Consider the following 26094-nt stretch of genomic DNA (forward strand, 5'->3'; position numbering starts at 1 on the left):
ACTCATTTTTTCCCTTCAAAATAGCTGCTAATTCCTGGTCTCAGTACCGCGATGTAGGTGCAAATGTCTACAGTAGTTATTTATTCAATATTACAAAGGGTATTATCTATAGTAAATAGACTGTATTACTACAAATAATACAGTATTTGCACAAAACAGAACTGCTATAGAAAAACTATTTTAATACAAATATAATTACAACATGTTGGCCTACTTAGGCAATGAGTGAACATTGGAAAAAGATCACACTTACAGACAACAGAAATAACTTCTTCTAGTGAATAGTAAGCACAAATAAACAAAAAAAACACACACCACCACCTTTGTCTGGTAAGGGACAAGTGTAACCCCTTTGTATAACATGTTTATAACATTACATCAGGCTCATGTGGTTTTCCATTCAATGAGCAATTTCCAGCGGTTTAGACAGGAATGTTTTAGCGTTGATAAAAGTAAAAAAAAAAAAAGGTGGGAAACCGTTTTAAACAAAAAAGACAATCATTGTAAAGTTCCAATATGTCATGCCTGTTATTCTAAATGGCATCATCGCGAGTCCTGATTGGCCGTCGTGTCGACGATTTTGAGAGGTTGTTCACGCCCCGCGCACTATATGTAATTTGTGACTCGCGAGCAAAGTCACAGTGACAGGCAAAGCTTGACTGGACATACGCAGCAAGACGGAGGAGAGCGCAACTCGGACAGCCTCCGTACAACTATCCACGGCTTAACTTTTATTTTAAAAGTAAAGAGACAACAAGGGAGAATTTAATTCACAAAAATGCCGTCCCTCTATCACCATCTCTTCAGCGTGCTGTTTGTTTTCGGCAGCCTCCAGATCAACCAAATCACAGAGGCTTGCTCGTGCGCCCTGTCGCACCCGCAAGATGCGTACTGCAACTCTGACATAGGTAAGTCGCATGTTTGTGGAACACATACAAGTAGACTTTTCCGTTAAATCTTGGTAGTTTGTACTGGTGCAATAGGCTACTTTTTATCCATAAGAGCCATGCACCGTTTTGGTGAAGCTTCTGATACAGTTATGTTCAGTTATTTGTATCACTGGACTTGATTTAGTATTATGCTACTTTGTGTCATTTATTGGTGCACATACATGGAAGACTACAGTATGATATGCGACTGGCAGATATAAAAAAACGACGCAACTTAACTGGCACCGTGCGTAATGGGTTTATTCGATTTCTGCCAAAGTTTTCTTAAAAGATATAAACATGATCACCCAAAGTCAAATGAAAACAGTCTGACAGAGAACTATTCCTAGTAAGCTATCCGATGCAACCATTTACTCGGCTACAGCAAGTTTATTTTGAAGAGACTAAATCAGTGCGTCATTTCTCAAATTAGTAAGGGAAGAGGAAGCCTACTTTATTTCCCTCTTGCTATGAGGGGGAAGAGTTAACAGAACTGTATCCATGGAAACAGGTCCCACTGATAATGTTTTTTTCGGAGCAAATGACCACTTGCTGAGCAATAAAACTGAACAGGCAGGCAGACAGTAGCTGGCCAACTATTTTCCTGCTGCTTGAATATTGCACCCATGTGTGGAGGTTACCAAAGGCAAATTTGAATGCAGACTACTGTTCTTGGATAAGTAGCCTGTCTGGTTTCCCATATCCAAGAACCAGCATGATTTTTGGTCTACAAATATGAATTTAGGCAAGTGCTCTTACTGTAGTGGTTGTAGTCTTCATTTGTGTTTTGGGATGTAACCAATCGATGTCCTCTTGCTGTCAACACAGCAGCTCTGTACTGGTCTTAATTATGAGGCTTATTCCAGTTCCAGTGTTTATCCTTCAAATTATGTCGGTAGAATAATTTTCTGCCAGGGTAGCGTGTTTACTTTGAAATAGGGGACATGGGGTACTAATTAATTCAGGCTTTTGATAGGGAGTCTAAGTAGGTATTATAAGTTGAGTTATTTATGTAGAGTAGGTGCACTTGGTATGTATTTTGTGTTGATTTCAGGCATATTCTCCTGTGGAGCTTAGACTCAGACCAAGTTGTAGCTGAGATTTCCTTGGCCTTCTGCTCAGAGAAGGGGGGCTTTGTAAGGCTTACCACCAGGTCATGCTTTCATAGTCTCCCCAGAATAATATTAATTCAGACGCTGTTTTATCGAGGAATGCCAGTCAAGACTGACCATTGTTATTGGATAACACTGGTAAGACCTGAACCAAATCCTAGCTTTCAGGTGTTGTTACTGGAGACCCATTTTTGAGAATGGCAAGAGATTATTCAATATGCCTTAATGACAATAGGTTTTGTGGTGTAAAATTGGGTGGTCTCGAGTGGGAGAAAAAGGCACAGAGGAAGAGAAAGTGGTCAACTGAGAGAAGTGTGAGCAGTTCTTTGACTAGTAATGGATTTATTGTGGAACAGAACTGCCAGTGGTAGGGAGTGAGAGTATTCGACCCTTTCTGGTCATCTCTAGAGTGACATTCTCTGTCACACACACACACACACACGCACGCATGTATGCCGCGCATGCATGCATGTACTATACGCACGCACGCACATACACACACACGCACACACACACACACACACACAGCTTTATCAGACACAACCATTACACTTCTATTAGAGAGCTAGAGTGGTCCAATGGCCCGCAGCAAGAGGGGAGCAAATCTGTAGGCAGGGTTTTACTGTGGCTGTGACTATAGTATGATATAATAGGACTCAGTTTTACTGTGGCTGTGACTATAGTATGATATAATAGGACTCAGTTTTACTGTGGCTGTGACTATAGTATGATATAATAGGACTCCGTTTTTTGTTGCAAGTGATCATTGGCCAGGGAACCGTGTCTGGAGTCTGACAAGAGGTCAGAGGGATGTTTTCTTTACAACATGGCAACAGTTTGGAAATACTGTACATACCACTCTCACATGCAAGGTGAAGGTTGACCATTCTTCTCCACAGTGTTTTACAGCATCGATGACTGTTATATGTTTCCAGGCTTCCAGCCGATGCTTTCAACCAAGTGACCTGGTTTCATTGTGTCAGAGCCAGAGGTGTAGAAATGTTAGCGCCACAAACAGTCACATGTGCCTTTCATGTCTCTTAAGATAGCTCATCCTATTGGTAAGGAATTGAGTCAGCCGGTCCACAAAATCCCATTTCCAAGCTCTCGGCTCAGCCCAAAGTGCGCTTAGAATGCTTGTGATCTGATGGATGCCTGTTACCGCCTACTGCAAGGGACCGGTTGGATAAAACATGACTGCAAACATGCCAAAACCACACTTAATCATGTGCATTTGTTAGTGGAATATACTGCATTGGCAATCGAAAGCCAGATGTGCTAAAGAAGTAACATGCACACATTCTTATATTTATAATTAAGTTAAAAAGTCACAACAACCTCATCTGAGCAGTACTCTATCAATGCACATTGAGCAATGTTAAGGAGTATTGCATTCTATTAAGAGGGACTAGGGTTTTCATAAAGTTACAGTACCATCAACCTGCCAATATAGGAGAAATCGATTGTTGTGCAACCATACATTTTGAGGCAAGACTTTACATATTAAAAGCTGGTGTGGTGCGAGCAAGCTGTAAGTGGAGTGGGACCTATTTGGTTTAAACATTGCAGTTTTGGAAGGTGAAGCAACATTCTTCTCTCCTGGCAACACCTTGTGTGTTATGATTGATGTTTTGATGTGTGCCCCCTTGACATAGTGTAAACATGCAAGTGCTGTAATCTTGTCAAAACAGAGCATGCACAATTTTGGCCCCAAACACTTACATGGTCTTGCATTGCATCACTTCATCGGAATTAGATTCATGTTTACAGAAAATATGCACTTCAGATAAGAAGCGCGTGGCAAAACACCTCTAAAAATATGCAGCACCATCTCTTAGATAAACTGTAGAAAATGATCAGTGGAAGGTTAAAGTATACTGAATGACTAATAAATGTGTCACTCTATGTATATTTGATTCCATTTCATTTCAGCAGAACTTGCATTGAAGTCTGTTTTCATTGAATTTATAAAACTAGCCTCAGGTCTGAAATGTAAAGGCTAGAGCAAGGACTAATCCTTATCTGTGAGCACAACTTCTCTGAAGGTCAAACTGTTAGGTTTACATACCTATGTTTATGTAGCATGAGTGTGGACACGATGAAAATGCGGGCCTTCATGTCTCCTCAACTGCAACGCTCACTGCGAGAGGATCATTTCCACTGTCAACATCAAAGGCGACACGGTAGAACATGAATCATCTCCATTTAAACCCGGAGGCAAGTTCTAAGCATGCTTCCCGCTGTTTCATAGACCCTTCTCCGTAATTATCAGCACCCGCTACAGTAAATGAATCAGACATGTTCCCGTTGAATGAGGAAATAACAGTATAAGAAAATACAACAAAGGAAGAACAACATGTTAAGTTTCACCTCCAAACAACCTGAGGGTAACTTTGTAATCAGCATACAGCACAGCAGTTGGCAGTGACAGACTGTTAGGCTGGCAGTGTAGGAGTTCAATGAGCAAAAGTCTGTTGACGTTCGTTCCCTCAGTGAACCCCTTGTTGCATTTCCAGACAACGGATGGCTATTTTCTGCCAACTTTTCTGCTGCGTACCTGAGGACTGGGCAGGGACGTGGTTGTTTTTGTGTATAGACCTACTTGGCTGCAATTAAGTGGTGACTGAAACAGCCCATTCACATGGGGATAGGAGAGGGCTGTTTCTCCAAAGCTTTTCTTGCATGAGATTAGGCCAAAACTTTGGCCCTGAGGTTTAATATCCCTCCACCTCTGCATTCGTACCCAAGGTGACAGGAACAGACCTATACATGCCTGTACCATGCACCACTTCAGAGCATAAGATTACAACGGTGGTGTTTATGCTTCGCCTGGGACAAGAACCCAAAAGAAACTGAGCGTCGCTTTTGCCCTTCAACAATTGAATGGACATGAGGTAAAGCCTAGCTTTTGGAAATGCTAATGACCAGAGCTAGACTCAAGTTCTCAGGAGGTGGGAGTTAGCCTGTCCTTTTGCACTTGGTAGGCCTGATATGGGAGTCATAAACTCTCTGCAACACAGCGGCCATTCATGCCGTTGGCAATTGGTGAGTTTGTGAAGAGGCCAGTTATGCTGCTAGCCCTGCTATCTATTATTCTTCCCAATCTTCTTCTCAACAGGTGATCGATCAAACCCTGAGAGAAAGCAGGGCCCCTATTATAAGGAACATTACATAATCTGGAATCAGCTCATTGCAATCAAATCAGCTTCATTTCATAAGACCAGGCTGCCTGTTAAAATGGGTCAACAGATCAAAAGGTGCAAGATTCCCTGCAAGGTTGACATGTTCACCCTGTGAGCCAAGCATATTGGGTATCCAAGTCAACCCTTTTCTCCTGTACCACATGGACACAGCTTCAGTCACCAGTGCTTACTCTATGTGCTGCACTTTGCAGTGTTTAAAATGGAAAAGCTTGCAACATCTTGCAAACCAGTGTGGATTGTTTTTTTATTTAGGTTAAGTATAATCCCATGACTAGGTTGCTCTAACACAAACCTCAACAAGGGGAATGTAATTTCAGAGTTTATTTTTTTTGAGTGGCAAACTCAGAGAGTGTTTCATGCTGAGAATGATTTCCACTCCCACTCGCCTCAAACGTGGACCATGTTCTGCATACTAAAGCATCACTGTAATTTCCACACTTTCACTATCTAGTGTGCTCTCTCTCTCTCTCTCTCTCTCTCTCTCTCTCTCTGTGTCTTACTCACACTCCCTCTCTCCCTCTTAATCTCTCTTCCTCTCTTACACACACACGCACACAATTGCAAGTGCACTTGACAGTCTTTTTAAACCTTGTGAGGGTAAATTGTCCCTGGTCATGCACTCAGTTTGCTGTAATTGGAATTTAGCCTGAGGTGGCACAGAAATTCAGTCAAAAGTAATGTAAAGCAGTTGTAGAATGTTGGATTGAATTAACTTCCTACCTGTTACCATTGGAATATACCTCGCTTTGGGGAAGACATACTGTGCCAAATGAATTACATTTACTGTCCTACCCAAGTTGTTTCTCTTATCATAAAAACCTACTTTCTGGAATGTGTGAAATCTTCTGCAAAATATGAATATATATGCATCAGTAACAGAATAGAACTTCCCTGTAATTGCTACTTATGCATCGCAGCACAGAGAGAGGGGCACTTACAGTACATATAGCTGCAAGAGATTCTAGCTGCTTTGCCTATTCTCGTCAAGGTAACTGGTGCTGGTCAGGTGGATATCATATGCAGTGAAATTGGGTTACATAAACACTCACAATTTGGCCATTTTGCCATGTGGGCCCAGGCTGAAGAGTCATACTGCATTGCAAGAGAACTGTGTGATCACTAGTAAATATAGCATTCGGAACTGTTCTGAGTAAGAGGGCCCTTCCCTTCAAGGTCAAAGGGTCACCGCAGTGACTAACACAAATCCTACGTCTCACAAGCAGCTGCAGCCTTTCACACATTCCCTGGAGCAATGACATCGGCACCACCCAATTAGTGGCTGCCGCCCAACAGCGGCTCCCATCTCGTAGGGTGTTTTTGGTGTTGCGCTCCGGTTCAGTGATATGACCCGTGACTCCTACTACACTTCGCCCACCGTTTTGATAAAGGCTGGATGCAAAGCTCTTTTCAAGCTTTTTGGCTCAATGCTCAGATCAGCAGTTGGCTCAGTGTTCAGATTGAGGAGGGATCAGTGTATCCTATTTTATATCTGCACATTCCTCAGTAATTGTGCCCCATGCGCCGAATACAGTAGTCACATCTGTCAAAGTAGCATTTGAGTCAGTATAGCAGAGGCTGGCTTGGTAACATCGCTTTGAGGCTCATAATATATGAGTTGACAAAAATAATAGAGAAAATGTCCTTGGGTCCATGTTTGAAAAGGTCAAACAGATTCCCAGGAGAATATGTATAAATAGGTTTGAAATTATATTTTAGTTTGGTGGATGTGTAGATTTCCACAAAGCTGTCAATGGTATGGCTGATTGTGTGATGTCATTCCTAACCTGCAAATTAAACGGCATGTGAGCTCAATGGAAGGTGTCATCTCACCTGCCTTTTGGGAACAGTTTCTATTAATAAGCTACTCTACACCAGATATACTGCCTTTTATTTGGTCCATTTCCGTGTGCATTGGTCTAAATAAATACAGATCACGACACGAGAGAAGATGCCACAGTGCAACTCTTCTTCCTTAGCTCTAGAGGAATGAGACACTTTTCCTTTTTTTTCAAGGCTCAGGAATGTGAGCCTCAAAGGAATGTGGAAAGGAAATTCCACGGGGGAAAGATAACAAACATCCCCGGTCTTAGTTATGTCTGTAGTTCTGCGGCGGCAGGGAGCAGGTGAACTTCACACTAGACTGCCCCCTGCTTGTTGACCAAATCCCCCCAGGGCCCAAGCCACTGATACAGGTACTCTGGGGAGGGCCTATTCATTGGCCTAAATGAGACTTGGCTCATAAGCTGATCCTCCACAATAGGCCCACTTACTTTAACAGGAGTGAAAGCAAACAAACTGCCTCCACCAGCGAACGGTTTCACCTAGTCACTGTTTACATGAGGGTGAAGGCTGATAAGATCTTTTTCCACCCTGTTCCCAAAATAAAAGGAAGCTTGTTTAAACACAGGAGACACATGGTTTTACGATATAGGCATGAAGCGTAGTAAAGCTATGGCCTCCTGTCCTCAAGAACTGCTTTCGCAACTCTATCCAACTCAGATATTCCTAGTCTTCCACTGGACTTTCTTGGCAAACAGCAGCAATGCAGAAAATCGGATAAATAGATTAACAATGGTACCAAGATAAATAGATTAACAATGGCACCAAGATAAATAGATTAACAATGGTACCAAACCCAAACGCAGTCTTCCCCGAGTCTCTTCTCTCTAGTCAGTTTCTTAATGAGCTTAGGAAGGGCTATGAGCAGCCCAATGCATTGTGGGCCCTAATCGGGTGTTGACATCACCCACCTCTGGTTGGAGTTCCCGTTTCGTTGATGGGTTGGGATGTTGAACACATGCCATGGTCCGCCTAATGTCTAGGCCCCTCACTGTGTGCTTAGCAGCATCTGTCTGGTTCAAGACATCATCAGAGAAGGGCCACGTGACTGGGTCTGTGACCTAAATTTGGAAGATTGAATATGCTGGATTTTGCAGTGGTTCCAAAATAAAATATCTGTCCTTAATGACATGAATGACTTATTGTGTGTGTTTATGTGCCTACTGTTCACAGTGATCCGTGCCAAAGTGGTGGGCAAGAAGCTACTGAAGGATGGGCCTTTTGGCACCATGCGCTACACAGTCAAACAGATGAAGGTAAGCCAACACTGCTCAATATGAGCTGTTCGCACATTAGTTAGCACCTTGCTCTACTGACTCAGTCCAACAAATGAACACCAATCTCAAAATTAGCCTAACAGCATGTGACACATACTGCAAGTGCTCTGTAGACAGACAGATAAAGGCAACAAGCCCTTCCCCCTTCAATCTTATGTAATCTTGCTTATACCTCCAAGAACAGGACTGCTCTCTGGAAAACATCACTCTGCCATGACAGCTGCCAAGTGCAAGGCAGGGGGATCACAAACAGGCTCATAGGCTTTGAAACTAAAGGCCATTCCAATGGCAAACTAAAAAGATATAGTGCATGACTATTGCAATTGTAACAAATACTTCACTTAAAACTGCCCCTTCACTACAGTACCTGTGTAGCAATGCTGTAATAAAAAACACTTGTAATAACAACGTAATAACATGTTGCTACTGTAGTACTTAATCCACCTGTGTAATAACACAAACCACTCAACTACATTCCAATGCAATCACAAATCAGTAACTGTTGTACTATGTAGCAGCATGTTAATACAATGTTACTTGAATAATTATTGCAGAGTTACTACACAGGTATAGGGGCAACATAATGTAAAGTGTGACCTAATTGGATGACTTAAATTGTCGGGCAATCCCAAATTATTTCATTCAAAGTAGCGTAGATGCATGGATACTACTATTACTCAGACCTATGGCTGAACTATTTCATTAAGGACTATAGGATTTACATTAGAGGATTGTGCTAGAATTGGTTTAATCATTCCTCTTGAAGGTTTGGCCTGTGGCTTCTTTGTCCATGGTAAACGGTTTGAATATGCATTTGTTTTGCCATAGGAATCCAGAATAGTAACGGCCTAAAGAGACATATCGCCTCCCTGTAGACAACTTATAAAGAATGGGTTTCATTACCCCAATAACTTCTTCCCTCCAAAACTCACTGACTGACTCCTATGAGAGGAGCGCTTTCACTTTTCCCAGAAATCCCCCGTTTTCGGTCCCTGTGGTTGTGTCCTGTTTTTTTCTTCTGAGAACAGTACTTCAAACAGGGATTTCCTGTTGTTCCCAGACAAGTAAATCACATTGGACAAAACACAACATATCCCAAGGCAAACATTCGTCTTCATCCGGCGGCGTTTTGTTCTGCGTACCTGAACTAAATCGGAGAAACCTTGTGACAAGTGACCTCACCAACCTCAAAGTCATGTTATTCACTGTAATTACGTTATTGATTTTTTTCATTCAGGATACAATCTGTTGCCTCTTCCTCTATGTCACATTCTTGAAGAAATATCATCCAATTTTGATACAATTTTGCTAACGACTGGTTCAGTCCTATTGCGTCACAAGCTATAGGTGCGAGATTTGTAGATGCCACTAATGAAATCAATGCCAGGTAATAACCCACGGTTGTTAATGCTTTGCAGATGTACAAAGGATTCAACAAAATGCAGCACGTTCAGCACATCTACACCGATGCTTCTGAGAGTTTGTGTGGAGTCAAGTTTGACATCAACAAATACCAGTACCTGATCACAGGTAAGTCATCATCATTCTACCTGTGTGTCAGGAGGGACAGATTTCTACTTTTTACTGTATGAATATGGTTCTCAAGGTAGTGTCAAGAAAGTAGATTATTCGAAAATAATGCTAAACGCCCAAAATAATAAATAATGAGTGACACATGCAAAGTATAGTAAAATGAGAGGCAATTCAAGCCTGTCAATTGTGTGAACTCTAGCTTGTTCTCTTGGGTCTGCTTCCCTAACTCCCTCTCTGCAGCACGTCCAACCACAAAGGAAGGGTTGCTAACGGCAGACTGAGTTTGTTTGGTTTAAATGCAATCCCCCCTCCCCGAGGACTTCTTGACTGCTCTGTGACACAAACGTTCCCACTATTTATAACCTCCTGTTTGCCACTGTGCAAGGAAGGGAGGCAGGGGGCACTTTTGGGTGCATTTCCTTCTCCTTCGGGGCAGGCACAGCAGAAAACTCTTTTTGCCTCTCCCCATATAATTAACAGTTAGCAGGAAGTTCTGGCATTTCTAGCTGAAGCATTTATGAGTTGCTATTTCAAGCTGAGGAGCAGTTTGGTTTAGACCTACCATGTACTGTAGCGGATTGGTGTATGTTACCGTCACTATGACCAAAACTGTCAACATGCACGCAGTGCCAACGGGAGGAAATCGCCAGGCAACATGGTGTGTGTTTATTGTAGCTGAGTGACGATGACATCACAGTCATCCAGCTCTGGTTTGAGAGTCTATAATTGGGTCTGGTCCTTGGGCCCACTGTATCAGGACTCAATTACAGGCATTTTAAGTACGCCAAGGCGAGAGCAGAGATCAGCTCCACGGCTTGCCTTTGATCAAGCCTGAGTGCTTTGCCCCTGATTAGCTTTGTAGAAGCTACCCACCACCTAATAACTCCTCAAGCGACTACAGTAATCCATATGGAAGGGGGTCTAAGAGGCACATGATTGTGAGCTGTCAGATCCCTGTGCAATGACGCCATAGCAGCAGAGTGATGTTCTCGAGTGCACCTGTTTCAGGGGTTGTGATCCTGACATCGGCGGTAAGCTGTGAACTGCTAAAACCTAAAAATAGATATCCAATGACCTTTGGATATTCAGAAATAGGGGTGTTGGTTTAATATGGACTTACTGTACAAGATTGTCTTACCATAGTTAAAAAGTTTGGACCGCTTGACTGGTGTATTTACAGTATGCTAGGGTATGCCGATTATGAAACTACCAAAAATATGTTAGCTGACGTCTGAACTGTCCCATGGTTTGATGGGGGTTGTTTTTTGTTCTTCAGTTTCAGGGAATACACAAACTATTGTTATCAATGTTTTACAGCAATCCATAGACTATGCACTGGAACTAACTAGCCCTGCTTTGCTCTCTCTACCCTCAGGCCGCGTGTTCGACGGCAAGGTCTACACAGGCCTGTGCAACTTCAACGAGCGGTGGGAGCGCCTCTCGCTGGCCCAGAAGAAGGGCATCAACCACCGCTACCAGCTGGGCTGCAACTGCAGGGTGAGTGGCAACCAGTGCGCCCCTGGGGAGGATAAGGAAGCCCAGCAGCAGATCGATGGCGGAGCCAGGAAGAGGGGCAGGGGCCGTGGCAAAGGGAGAGGGAAGGGCAGGGGAAGAGGCAGGCAGAATGCCCTGCTAAAGCAGATATTCCCACTCTGAGTATCTCCCTGCTCCTCTATAAGACTCATAAGTAGAGCAGGGGATTGCCCTCATCATCCTCACAAGACACTTCATAATCTCCACGCATTGTTATTCATGTGATGCTGTAGAATAGGGGGCAAAATGACATGTTCACTTAGAATGACCACAGTAGCCTTACATATATAGGCTCAAATAGATACCTTTAAGGTTAGTTTATGCTAATGAGCTGCAGCCATGATGCAACCATTGCCAAACAACTTCTGATATTATCTTCTTACAGTATACTTGTTTGCCCTCTATTGTAGCCCAATGCAAGAATGAGTATTTACAGAATTACCATGAATATATAGTATATCAATCGGAATACTTGCAGACATAGCATGTTTCAAGTGTCTGAACTATGGTTGAAGAGCACATTAAGTACCTGTACAATGCCACTGTGTTAGGGTGACTAAGGAGACACCACAGCCGTTACCTGTAGCTTTAAAATAGTACCTTCTATGATTGTAGGGACATACTTTTGAATTCCAGATGGCGGCTGAATTATGTATGGTTTAGCTACTATTGTAATCACTACAATGAACCAGGAATTCAAAAGTACCCCCTTCCATTTTTACATCAATTTGGATGATATATATCTGTGAATTTAACAAAGAGACAGAGAATGATCAGGAGAGAGAGAGAAGAGAGATTTAGAATGATTTTTGGGAGTTTATTAAATAGTTTAACTACACTGGAATCACTTTTCCTGTCATTCCAAACCCTAAATTCCGAGCTTGGACCGACCCCATTTATGCGCGGCCTGCTCCCGCGCAGCCTGCAGTCTACATTCATAAATATCATGCTGCACTGTATGGCTCCAGACATCTGGTCGGGCCATCGGCCTCGTCAACAGCACTAAGTGCATTGCCAGACAGGAGTACGCTGTCCAAACGCGGGCCAACACCTCTGAGTCGTGCCCAGAGTGCCTGGGGGTGTAAATGCTCAGAGACATTGGGCGAGTCTTAGAGGCTACACCTAGTGAGGTTGACTTAACATGGCAGCTGGCATCAGGAGTGAAAATAATAGTCTTACTTTCCATCCCCTAATCCAAGTATGCACAACTTGGACATCACACACCATGTTATTGGGTTGTATTGCCCCATTTCCACTGTGGATTAATCTTAGGCAGGTGGTTTTTTTTTTTTAACAGATCTGTTCAAGATCTGAACTGTTGAAAGAATCACTCATGAACGTGTTCTAGCAGTACAACACCATATTGTGTGGAGTGGGTGTCTATACAGCACTACTGTACATACAGCCATCTCCACGGCTTTACACCAGGAGCATCAATATCCTGGAGGCTCTCTCAGCTTCTGTATCTACCACACAGATCAGCACAATCGTCACACTTCACCGGCACTGAAGCCAAATCATTAAACACACTGTCCATGCTTTGTGTTCTTCCACAAAAGATGATTTACAGCTGAGGAATGCAGGAAGGATGCTATACTGGAAAAAAAACATTCCCTGCAATGTACCATTTCAATCAGGAAATAATAAAAACAACATGTACATACACTTGGATCCTGGAAGAAATTATTTATCTTTTCGTGAAAAGCTAACTGTACAGGTACATGACATTGCCTTTCAAATGCCATATTTTTCTCACTCTCCTTCGAACCAAAAATAGACAAATTGTATGCCTCCACACATAACGAGCCACAAAATGCATTCAGCCTTAGCTACAGTATACCCCTCCAGCTCTTTGCAGTTGATTCCTCTGCTTGTCAGTACATAGCATTACACAGACAGCTTCTACTGAAAAAACACTTTCAATCATTCTAAAACACACAAAGGATTTGATTACGTCTCTTTGTCGGTCAGTTCATGACTCAGATTCCAATCTATCACCTTTGAAGCCGTTTTTGTGAGCTAAGAGGGTGTATGTGTGAGAGTATTACATTCATTAACATAGCACCTGGAGGAGGACATGACAAGTGAATGGGATGCTAGCTGAGTTCTTACAGTTCTATACAGGTTTAGTGCCTTCAGTTTCCTCTCCATTCCGCATGGAAGCATAAAATACACAAAATGTGTGTAGATTTTCATCCATTCAGAAAGTGTGCAATTAGGTTTATTTTCAGCGACCCATTGAGGAATTAGCTATAAAGTATATAATTATCTTTTTTTTTTTTTAAATCTTTTTTTTTCCATAAACTACACAAAGAACTAGACTCACCCTTTGCTGATTCAACCCAATTATGTGCAATCACTTTTTCTCTTGATCAACATCTCCTCTCTCTTGTGAACACAATATTGCATTTCTTCAGCCTGTCCTTGAAAGCTAATTCTGCCTTGGCCTTTGTTCTTGTATGCTAGACTGTAGACTCACTGTGCTTCGAACTTGTATTTTCCAAATTTGCTTTAAGATGAAATTGATCTCATGTCCTCAGAATGAATAAGACATTTAATAATGTTTATCGAATTGGGTAGACACTTTCGTGTACTCAAACAAATACACAGTGAGTCTATGCTAGTGTGCGCAATATTCAAATTTTTTCTGCTTTAAGGCTACATCTGTAGTTTCGCTCCTCTCTCTGTAGATTAAGCCCTGCCACTACCTGCCCTGCTTTGTGACCTCAAAGAACGAGTGCCTGTGGACGGACATGCTGTCCCACTTCGGCTACCCCGGCTACCAGTCCCGGCACTACGCTTGCATCCAGCAGAAGGAGGGCTACTGCAGCTGGTACCGGGGGATGACCTCCCGCGACAAAACCACCATCAACGCCACCGACCCCTGAGCGTAATCCACTTCCCAAACTCCTCGTTCTCTCCATCCTCCTTTCCACCCACTCCACTCCGTCCCTCGTCACCCATAGAGTACTATAACAGGACTATAACAGTATTATAACAGGACTCTTAAATTTACTGGCCCCGAGCGGCCACGCCCTGACGAAACAAACCACAACAAAAATAATCAGTGCCTGTCTCATAGCACTTCTGATGTAAAGATACAATACCTTTTTTTGTTTCATACTGTACATTTCAGTTTCCCCCCCCACTTACTTTTCCAACACTATTAAATTAGACCTAATTTTTGCACCAAAATATTCTTAGTCAACCTTGTTGAGAATGCAATAGAGACGGCCCTCTAGAATGCATGGCCTTTTTGAACTATAATAAGGCTCATCTTGGTGGGATATCACTTCAGAAGTGTTTCAAGCTATAAATGATGGTTGTAAAGGATCATATATTAAGTGTGAAACGCAGAACTACAGTATAAACTACTGTAGAAGCTCATGCAACACAATGTTTATTCTCCACATAGTTATGCACAGTAACCAGACACATTGTCACCAGTACGAGGACAATGCCAACAAAGTATGATTTCCGAAAGCAATGCCTCTTGCTGCAGTCACACAAAGGTATTCTATTGGTATTTAATAATTGTTTTGATTCACTTTAAGTGTATATCTATATATATGTTCACAGTTTATACTGTAACATCAACATGTCTATTTATGGATGATACAATCTCTGCTTCCCTGACTGTTTGAAATGTAAAGTTCATTTTTGGTTCTTTTGAATCACACTTTATATGAATGCATTGATAATATTGAAAAATTGATCATAGAAAAAAAATAACTACATTTTTCACTTCCAAAAGCACTAAAAATGACATTTACAGCTCAAACATATGGAATACTTAATCTATTGCAGAGAATTGGATACAATGTTTTATTTTATTTTGCTGTATATGATATAAGCTACAAATCAATGAACTGTTGACTCAACTGAAACCTCTGTAGTACATTTATTTATCTGTCTTGAATCAGACAATATCCATTCAAATACAAACATAGATTAATAATCCTACAATAGCCAAACGTGTGTGTATCTATCTGGTAAAAACTGTATAACCACCACTACCCATAATGAAGGACCAGAATCCCAAATTGTGTTTGTAAAACATTGATTTAAATGTTCGTTCTGTGTTTGATCCACCTTCAGCAGATTTTTGAATGACGGTACTTTGTTCAATCACAGTTCCCCTCCTGGTACTTATGAGGGGGGACTTTTCACTGCTTCAATCAGACCAGAAGGTTTCAGACAAAAAAGTGTTTTCATAAATGTATATTCCATTTTTTAAAAAGTATTTAACTATTTCAAATGAACAGATGAACACCATTGTCACTAAACTCTTCTACTTTTGTTTCCATCTGGGGAGTTTTCCAGTACAGCATCTTCAGTCCATTCCGTTGTTAGACACAGAAATGCCTCAGAAGGAGTGATAAGTCCTTGGACAGTCATTGAAATCCTCAGCTTTGGCCATGGCATCATTATTTTCACAAAAGGCCAAATCCAATTTGGCCGTTGTAGAGTGAATGGCCCTTGCATTAGGGATGTATATCTGGAACTCAAACAAAAGTCTTGATTCCTCCCCACAAGGCATTTTCTTACAGTACATGACGCAAATTACCCTTGGCACCACATGCATAAGAAAGCATGTTACGCTTTCTTTATATTCTTCACAACTCAGAACAGAACAAATTATACAACCAAGCGAATTATCCACCAGTGTAGAATTGGGTGGAGGAGGTATCCCTCTTATCGTGTTTGGGTGGAGGAGGTATCCCTCTTATCGTGTTTGCCACTAGGAGCTGTGCTCCGCCCTGCTGTTGACACCTCCTCCAGGCGTTGGCGGAGGTTGAAACAGAACCCAGTGCCAGAGGTGGTGGCAGCCCCTCCGTTGTCTGAGAGGCCCACTGTGATATCACTAAAGGCTCAGCGCTCCACACTCCCTGTTCTTTTCAGCACTTTGCAATAGAGGTCATTCAGCATTGAGGAAATGTTGTGCTCTGAGTATAGTTGTATTCATTGTACAGTAGGTCTGTCCATTCACTCCTGTAGTCCACTTCTTTGGCCACCATCTAACTCCATGTCTGGCTCTCAATCCTGAGTTGGTACCAAATCTCCATAATCTGGTTTTGCAAGGTTCTCTCTCCAGCTGTGGCATCTCTGTCTCAGTATTTTTGTGTGGTTCATGTTTTTGTAAATATACTGTCTGCTTAACACAGAAACACTTGGTCAAGTGGATCCCGAGTGCATTAAAAAGGAAGCTGGCAAAAGGCTGTGTACAGTGCGTGCATACACAGATTCCTAAGGGTTGGGGGGGGCGAATGTTCCCTTGTAGGGGTTACAGAAATGTTTGACTTAATTTCTGTGTTTTATATTTTTATAATAAAGATTTAATGAAAAACGGGCAACGAGAGTCTGCATTGATTTGTGTTTGAGTTTTTTTTTTTTTTTTTTTCAAGTGGAGCTTTATGGTTTAAGCTCACCATTGTATCATGGTGACACAAAATATCTTCTAGTTAGAGAAACATCTTTGTAATATCATGAAACTATTTCTCTAGCACATTACATAACGGAGTGACACATAAATACATTCACAAACACCATGTTTAGATTTCACTTATGCACGCAATCGACTTCAAACTGTATTGAACTTGTTCAGTGGCATAGAAAGAGCAAAGTCAAATGGCTTTACACACACAACCTCCTGATTACTGTGCATGGTAGCAAGCTTCAAAATGGCTCTCACCAAAAGCAGATCAATTCCAGCTGGTCACCATTGTCAATGCACCTGCTTACAAAACACTGCACTTGATGGTTTTTAGCTAAATGGGCCAACTCACCTTGCACGGTCTCGTTAAAATCTATGGGAACATTTGACGTCAGCGTTTCAATGCCCTTACTGCTAAACTGAGACATAACAATCGATTTGTTATGACTATGTTGAGGACAAATTTCTCAGTAGTCTGTGAAGAGCCATCAACTCAACTGATGTGATTGGAAAGTACAATCAGAGAATATAAAATTGGGCATACACCACACATTTACTGAGACAGATAAACAATAGAAGCTGGACTGGCTGGAGACATAAGTAGAAGCAGCTTGTAGAATTAAATCGTTTTCGGACATTCTCAATTCACTCTATTGATTTACTGAGCACTATCAATATTAATTTGAAGATGGGAACATGGTAAATAGGAACACACATAATAAATAAACAGTCAGGTACTCACCATCTGTGTGTGGTTGGGGTAAAAGGTTTGTTCATTCAGTGGGAATTTTTCCGGGCCAAGGGAGTGGTAGAGTTTAATCATGTGGGAAAACTGCAAGCAAAAAAATTGAGACAATTGACCTTTGCCCTCTTACAGGATTTGCCAATTCTAGAATAAATAGTGTCTAACCGTACAATACATCAACAGGCATTGTGAATTATGGCCCATTAAAGGAATACAACACACCTTAAAAACTATTTACATAAAACATCAGTGTCTTGTATAGAGAGCTTGGCCTTGAAAGTACGTTGCAAATTGCACTGCATAGTCACCCAAGGACTGTTTTGGCTAACTCGAGAAAATGTTTTGTCTGGGTTCTAAGACTGTATCCATACAATTGAAACCTGGCCTGGTTCCAGCACACCTTGCCACCGTGGTGCTGTTAAATCAGGGTGAATTATAATGGCTCCTGCTGGAGGCCGCCTGGTCTCTCTGCTCCAGAGACAGGTGTTATGGCTCCCTTTAATAGCCCAAATAAATCAGTCTGAGGCGGCCGCTGAGGGCCTCAGTGCTAGGCTCCCCTACATGGGGTAAGGAAGGTGGGAGGCAGGTTATGGTAATAGATCACATACCACCCAGGGTTTGCTGCAGAAGTTGTAGATGGAGAGGAGAGAGTTGATGCTGGGGACACCCCCGAACTGAAGGCCAATCACAAGGCTCCTGAAGTCCTCCCCAGGAGTCATGCTGTAGGCATGCTGGCGAATCAGGACAAAGTCTGGCTTGAAGGATCTACACAGAGAAAAGGTAACAAGGGACATGAGATAATGGACACCAATGTTTTTTCTTGCTTTCAAGGCAAAAATAACAAACTCATTGAAATATGGAGAGAAAGAGAGCAGTGGCGGTGAATATCTGTGTGCCTCATGGACTGCTGCTGCTACTAATCTTCTATGGCTTATCCGTATGACAAATTGAAAGTGACTAACTGTTTGTAAATGGTTTATAATTGAACAATAAACTGCTTATAAGTTAATAATTAACTAATTCTAAACCATTTATAAACCCTTTACAAATGTGACCTTAATGTAAAGTGTTACCCAAATTCCAAAGTTTGAAACGGGCTCCAGACCTCAAAACAGTACAGTCTAATGCGTCCAGTGGTTATTTTTCAGGGCACACAACCACGGTAGCTCTTGAAGAGAGTTTCTAAAGTCAGACACTGCAGCTGTAACTGCTCAGCCCAGGCTGATAGTACCTGTCACCGCATTAACACGTTACGTTTTTCAACCCACTGTTTACAAAAAAAGGGCTCCATTATTCAAAGAACAAAGGGGAGGAGGGCGAAAGAGCGCGCATTGGAGAACCTAATCTTTTTGGACCATCTATCCAATTAACGCAGCCTAATCCCTCTCATTACAAACTGTTCTGGGAACAGGGCCAAGCAACCCATCAGGGACTCGAAGGGTTGTATTACATCTGGGTATGATTAAGATAAAGAGAGAAACATTCCGTTCAACTGAAGGCAGGTATGCAGACCAAGGTTGTTGTTTTTTCTAACCTTAAATCAGCTTAGATTCAGGTATCTTACATCTGTGCTGGGGGATGTAAATTAGGTTCTCAGACGGCTGTCAACCATTTGAACGCTCAATCATTCTGCGACTTACAATCTGGAGAATGGTGCCATTTTAATGTATTCTATCAATCTGTACATTAATTGCTTCAACCCGAGTCGATAGAGCTGGTGAAAATTATTTGCAATGGACTTTAGCAGTTGTTAATGAATCAAAGTCTAAATCTCTGGCAAAGGCAGGTGCTGATTGAGTTGAGGAGAAGGGTTCAATTACAGTATGAAGATAATAACAGCATATCTCTCAACTTCGACACACACACACACACACACCTGCTCTGGACAGCAGCCATTTGGTGCAGCTTGTGGGCTGAGACCATAGCCACTCTCTCTCACACACTTGGGCCTTGAAGTGTTGCTTATGTAAGACAGCAGCAGCACGACTCACCAGATCATTGAGAGCCGTCATGGTCACGGTAACAGGGAGACTACAGTACAGCTAGTCTTTTTAAATGTTGTGCTCAGCCACAGTGGCACTGCAACAAGACCTGATCTATGTATGAATCTGTTTATTGGGCGACTGACACAAACCATGCTTAAACGTTCAAGTGAACACATTTATATTGCTACCTGACAAAACAAATCACCTGATTTATGTGGTGCGTTTCGACTCAATAGCTTGTTGAACAACTGTGCTGGCAGACAAAGTTGCTCAAGCTAAATATCAAAGGACCCCCAAAAAGCAGGTCATAGATGTCTGGCTTACACCTATTTATTCCATCATTAACATAGAGATGCAAGTTGTGATTCATCTCAATGGCATAGTTTTCACCAGGCTACGGCTAATGGCCGCGTTGCCCTACAGCGATGCGACATTAGCACGCCTATTTCAGCCATTAACTTTGTTATTCGTCTCATAAAGAGTCTTTTTCGCCAGAGTGACACTCCCTACGGATTGTGGATCACATCACAGCCGTGAATTTGTGTTTTTTACGATCCCAATCAGTCAGGCCCAATAGTGATCGCTTCCCGGGCGATATGCAAATGCTTCCTTTGAATTGCTCATCAGCGTTGCAATAAAGGGTGTTTAATGGGGACAGAGGTGATGATGCTGGGTTATTGATCGGGGAGAGAGAAGTGAGGTGGGATGGATCTATGCAATTGAAGGCTTGGCTTCATAACATTCATAGGCTATTATAGGGCCCTTAGAGAGACGGAGCGAGTACTACCATTCAAACAGGCATTCAAACAGATTCAAAAGAAACTTGGGGTAACACTGAACATTAAGTTGCCCTATACCTGCGCAGTAACGCTATTACTACTGTAGTAACAATGTAACAGGTTATTACATAATATGCTTTTTTTTGCTTATACGTAATTAGGTGATTGCATGGTATGGAGTTGAGCATAATCAATGTAGAATAAAGAACAGTCCTATCTTGTTCTCTCCTTTAATGTCAGGTGGGGAGACAGGGGACACAGCAATGAGCGCCGTAAGCCTAGCCCATGGCCACTACAGGGGGTGTTTTAGCATTGGTAAGCATGGCAACTGCCCTGAATTGCAGTGAACTACGGGACAGGATTTACGGGAACATTTGCAATGGTGAACATGCCACACCCCCTTATTTTTGGAAATCAGTTAATTCTATTGTAGATAAAGTTCACTTACTGTTCAGTTGAATGAGAGAGCAGACCATTCCTAGTTGTAAATGCTACAGGGGCCGATAGGTAGGATGTTATTACGATAACATAATGGAATTGGTGGCTATAGCACTTTCATTAGACCTTGAAGCATGTCTGAGGAGAAAGACCATTCAAATACTACACTTGGCTGCCATTTAATTTTTTAAATACATTTATCTTTCACATCTTTGACCTTTTCATTGGCTCCTCTGGGATGTCTGAATTGCAGTGCCCTCTTGGTACAGAGCCTCAAAGCCCAACTGTAGAATAATCTCTAATCTAATCAGTCTGTCTCACATTGATAAGGCTAATAGGAATAAACCCAACAATGTGTGCCATAAATGTCACACGTATTAAAGATCAGATCATTGCTCGGAGACAAAAGAGCATTGTGCCCCTCCGGTTGAGAACACACCTAAGGGATAGCTAGCCTCAAAAGTGGATCGGGTGGGGGGGGGGGGGGGGGGGGGGAGAGAGAGAGAGAAAAAGAGACGGTGCATTTGGTAAAGCATCCTAGTGTGGTCTAGGCCCAGCGCCACCAGAGAGATCTGGCTCCTGCTCAGGACCATGGGCGGTGGCGTGGTCAAGCCTGCCAGTGGGGACCGCTGCTCTGGCACGGCTCCAGTCACAGACACATGCGCGCTTTTAAAGAGCACCAAGGGTCACACAAAAGCACAGCCAAACTGCACTAACTAAAAACACATACACTGAGCAGACACATGCTGTGAACCATTAGACATTATTAATTAAAAACAGTAAGTATACCTATTGGCAGATGCATTAAGAATGTTGAGCAGCTACTGTAGTGATTGCATTGGGTATACCGATATCAACTCGGGTCCCTTGGGGTGCACTGTTAATGTGAAAAGCATCAAATGTAGAGCCAGCAGAGTGATGGGGCATAAAATGACCCCTGGCAGAAAGGGAAATTAGTGTTGTTGTGAGTTAGAGTGGATTAGTGGGGCCATGTGTGTTCAGGACTACATTACAAGAGGGCGGTCAGGCTTCCATCCGCTCTTAAGGGAAAACCTCCCTCAGGTTTGTTAAGCCCATGTCTGACTTCAGCGTGCCTGCGAGCTGGATTTATTTGCTCTGTGATAAGACTAACCTGTCTGAGGTTTAAGCAGCTCTGTTTAAAGTACTAGATCCTTACTGGAAAACAGGGTGATTAAATTGGCCTTTTGTAGGATTAGGCGTATTATAATTTCTGTAATGTTTTTTGTCTCATGAGGGCAAGTACAGTGTGTACGGTGTATGAGTGAGCCTCTGTGTGGTCTGGGCCAGTAATCCTCACCTGAGGTAATTTAAGGAGAGCCCTGTCTCGCTATGCGTGCCTCAGGACATAGAGGCCCCGTCTGGCTGGGGCCAGTATCTTATGGGACAGAAATTTAAAAAAAAAAGACAAGGATCTGTTAATGTAATCTCCCTGCTCCATCTGTGGGCCTGCAGGTCCGGGGACAGGGAGGAATGCTGAGGGAGGATGGGGCATTGCACTGCGGTGCAGTCAGGCATGACAGGGTTAGAGACCATAGACACCCTGCAACAGTGCACCTCATATGGTTGGCTACCTGGATAGGCCAGCTACATATCATGGATTCAGAAAATGAAAGGGATGGATATCAACTGTTTAAGTGACTTACAGCACAACAACTGTCCACGACCTGATACCGCCTGTGTTTACAATCTGAGCTCCCAGACCAAAACTCACACAAATCCATTAACCTGATGAGGATCTCCAGTCAACAAATCTGAGTCCAAAGTTAAAGTTTGTCATTGTCACATACTCTGGGAGGGGGGACGGGTGCAATGTGAAAAAAACACCATCCAGGAGGGCACTTTGAATGGCAGGGCAAAGGGGCAGGGTGTTTGCTGCCCCTTCCCAGGTGGGAGCAAGGTGAACAGTACGTGCCTGGGGTGCTAGCCTTCCTGAGCCACCTGTTGGTGTAGATGTCTTTGAGGGCGACACCAATGATGGCCTGAGCAGTCTTCACCATCCTCTGAGTGGTGCAATTGGCATACCAGGTAGTGATGCAGCCAGACAGAAGTTGGTGAGGATCTTAAGTGCCATGCAAAATTCTCTCAACCACCTGAGGAAGATGAGAAGCTGGTGCACCTTCTTGATAAATGTGTAGCGACCATTTCAGTTTGGCAGTGATGTGTACGCCAAGGAACTTGAAGCTGCTGACCCTCTCCACCTCTCGCCCCCCTTGTTTACGTCCTAAAGTCCATGATCAGCTCCTTGGTTTTGCCGACGTTGAGAGAGAGGTTGTTGTCCTGGCACCACAGTGACAGGGCTCTTATGACAGTCTCATCATTGTTAGTGATCAGGCCAACCACAGTGGTGTTGTCAGCAAACTTAATGATGGTGTTGGAGGCTTGCATGGCCACGTAGTCAAGGGGGTACAGGGAGTACAGAAAGGGACTAAATTGTTCTTGGACAACACTTCATCCCCATATTTGTAAGTCTGGTAGTTAAGAGTATGAGTGGCTGTGTTTCATTACTGTGTGTTGCATGGTACAACAGGTAAACAAGCATCCATATCCAGGGGCCCAGTCCGGTAAGGCAGTTAGTTAATCACAGACCATGGCTGCCAAAGATTGGCCAGGATGCTGTGTTTTCCATTACCATAATCACCACCCTGATTTATTTCAGTTTATTAATCACAGGAGTAGGACTCTGGAGAAGACGAAGGGAAGAAACCTTTGGTTGTGAGCTCCTTTTGCTGTGGCTAATCATGCTTCGTTGCTGTAATCGTGAACCTTTTGCCAGACCAGTGTTTCTGCTTTAAATTAAGCAGCTGGCTGGAGGGTTTGGCGGTGAGAGCAGAGAAACCATGAGGGTGACAACGTTTTGGACTCAACTCTTGCACAATGAGAACAAACCATATACAGTACTGTATGTGCAATAACCTGCCTCGACTCAAAACTCTACAATTACAGGCACAAATCTACAGTACTTGACTTCTAATACCCGAAAGAAGGCCGTGTTCATGTCTGCGGAGGGTGAAGTCATGTATTGCTATCATACATCTCACTTGAATAGAATTTGTCTGTACTCCCATGCCAGGATTAGTGCATATGCAGTTAACCAATATGATTAGATATGCATTGACCGCATCAAAACCCATATGGCTGAAACTAGTATACTAGTCATCCCATAACTGTATGCATAAACAACACTGAAACAACAGGACTGTGGGAAGAATGTGTGCTGCACTTGTTGGGCCAGCAGAGGGGAGGAAGTGTTTAGGGAGCGCTCCCTTGGCCAGAGGTCAAGGGTCAGAATGCTGAGCGGAACACGTCCCTCTTTACAAAGGTGTTTATGCAGGGAACAGTACGAGCTCTGCAATATGCACGCACACACACACACACATAGCAGTGTGAGCCGTGTAAACCATATTGCTATATTGGTCACATGTTCATATACACAGACAGAGACACAGAAATATGCAATGAAACATAATGCCCTTAATCTGCAGTCCTTGGGAAACATGTTGTTTATCCTCTGTTTGTCTATGGGAATGTGCCTTAACGTGTAGGAGGGCTAGTCAGTAGGAGGACACATTCTTCTTCAATCACTCTTGGGGCTAAAAGAATAAAATACAATATTATCATTAGCCAAGCTTTATTTGGCCCCTAATCCAGAATGTCTTTTAGACTCATTTCAATAACTCATACAACTATGCTATAATAACTCATACAACTATGAGTATGCTACCGTATCGTATAGGATAAGGTGGTCAAGCTAGGGTGACAACAGCAGAATCTTGGTAAAATACTGGAGAACTCTACACCACTTCCTTGTGACCTCAAGGTTCTCCACATGACATGATGTCATACTGCTCATCATCATTTTGTTTGTCCACTCAACCTGCCCTCACCATTGGCCCTCTACTGCAGTTCACCCATAGACTAACAAAACACATGATAACCTCAGTGATGGCCTGGCATCTTTAACATCAAGCTGCAACATAATCTCCATACTACTGTATAGTAAGTCTAGACAACTGTTATGCTTGATTTCAAACAGCACCATCAAACCATTCCCTGTACATTTCCTGTACGTATGCCATATACAACCCTGATAAAAGCAGGTTGTTTCATGAGATTATGTGGATAAATAAGAAAAAAAGTACACAAATGTCTGGCCCTAATGCCAACACAGAGCTGAGTTGACATTCCCAAGAAGGCTGTGAAACGAGTAGAGGAATGACACTCCACAGCATGCATCAAATTAGCTGATCTAATTTACCAATCAGGGGCTGAAGCCCTACATGAATGAGGAAACAGAGGGTGACGTGAACTCCCAGCTTCCTCTGCTGAGGAACATGGAACCGTTTGTGCAAAGGTTTCATTTTGGAACCCTGCTGAACACTGAACAAGCATTAGGGCAACACAGGGCAACACAGGGCAACACAGGGCAACACTGTGCAGGTATTGTGAAGCCGGGAGAACTAGATGAGTGTTCCAGTTAAGAGGATGTGGAGGTGAAAGGTTAAGGCTTTTGATGCTGTTCTTTTTTGAGAGGCATACAACAGATATTTTTGAGCATGGAGAAAAATATGGGTGAATATGGGTGAGCGTGACAACAACAGCAGTATTTTCTTTTTCATTTTCCCACCGGCGTTGTCTTTTGTGACGTCCATTTCTGTGACTGGAAGCAATGTTATATATAAACACACAATTTTCTTCTTCAATGTGAGCGACGGCCGTTGAAAGGGAAGAACTGGAGCCATTGTCCGGAGCCAGTGATGCACTGAAGATGCGTGGGCAAATGCGTCAGAGCAGAGCTTCTGACGGACATAAGGGTCTCTCTCTCTCTATCGCCTTACCTGACCACTTTGGTTCCACCTCTGGTGACCTGCATGTCGATCATACAGCCAGTGTTCACATAAGAGGCCAGGTTGATCTCAGCAAACTCAGCCTGTAAAAAAACAAAGAAAAAACATGTCACACACATGTTCATCACTAGGGAACGGATGCAACAGCTCATCAAATCAAATACACCGACTCAACATTATGAATTGTACTGTAGTGCAAGGCCTGAACACAACAAAAACAACCCTCTATCCAACATGACCATAAAAAGCCCTGCCGATCCCTTAAGCTTACTGTCAGGAATAGATATCTTTAAACTACGAAAGTAAAGCTTCCCATTCACATGAGTGCTGCCACTGTTGAATATGCCAGAAAAACAACCAAGCAGTTCATGATGGAAAACAGTCATTCATCGTCTATGATGTCATGCGTAAGTGGTGCAGTG

General features: G+C 42.8%; 2 protein-coding genes across 6 annotated transcripts in view; one reads left to right on the top strand and one right to left on the bottom strand.

Annotated features, from left to right (window-relative positions):
* The window catches only part of syn3 (synapsin III), a gene marked incomplete at its 5' end in the record, with an annotated part of 66271 nt that overhangs the window by 25178 nt on the left and 14999 nt on the right, over positions 1 to 26094 (bottom strand). For all 3 annotated transcript variants that reach the window (XM_083691800.1, XM_083691798.1, XM_083691799.1), the window contains 3 exons: positions 17603 to 17692; positions 18214 to 18370; positions 25664 to 25755. In XM_083691800.1, coding sequence (XP_083547926.1) covers positions 17603 to 17692; positions 18214 to 18370; positions 25664 to 25755 — 339 coding nt within the window. The remainder of the gene's footprint in view (positions 1 to 17602; positions 17693 to 18213; positions 18371 to 25663; positions 25756 to 26094) is intronic.
* On the top strand, positions 654 to 16780 carry LOC310820217 (metalloproteinase inhibitor 3). Of its 3 annotated transcripts, none has more exons than XR_014554805.1 (6): positions 654 to 908; positions 8257 to 8339; positions 9779 to 9890; positions 11269 to 11390; positions 14117 to 16143; positions 16175 to 16780. XR_014554805.1 is itself a non-coding variant. In XM_083691801.1 (5 exons), the coding sequence occupies exons 1-5, from the start codon at positions 779 to 781 to the stop codon at positions 14312 to 14314; spliced, it is 645 nt and encodes a 214-aa protein (XP_083547927.1). In that variant the 5' UTR covers positions 654 to 778; the 3' UTR covers positions 14315 to 16780. The 3 variants fall into 3 exon arrangements, 1 of the variants encoding a protein (XP_083547927.1); XR_014554806.1 differs by having other exon boundaries at positions 14117 to 16112; positions 16144 to 16780; XM_083691801.1 differs by having other exon boundaries at positions 14117 to 16780.

Source organism: Argentina silus (assembly GCF_951799395.1).
Source record: "Argentina silus genome assembly, chromosome: 20".
Taxonomy (NCBI): Eukaryota; Metazoa; Chordata; class Actinopteri; order Argentiniformes; family Argentinidae; genus Argentina; species Argentina silus.

Coding starts and splice junctions, on each gene's coding strand:
- LOC310820217 (XM_083691801.1), top strand. CDS start 779: ATGCCGTCCCTCTATCACCATCTCTTCAGCGTGCTGTTTGTTTTCGGC. Junction 9,891..11,268: donor ATACCAGTACCTGATCACAG/GTAAGTCATCAT, acceptor CTCTACCCTCAG/GCCGCGTGTTCGACGGCAAG. Junction 11,391..14,116: donor AGCTGGGCTGCAACTGCAGG/GTGAGTGGCAAC, acceptor CTCTCTCTGTAG/ATTAAGCCCTGCCACTACCT.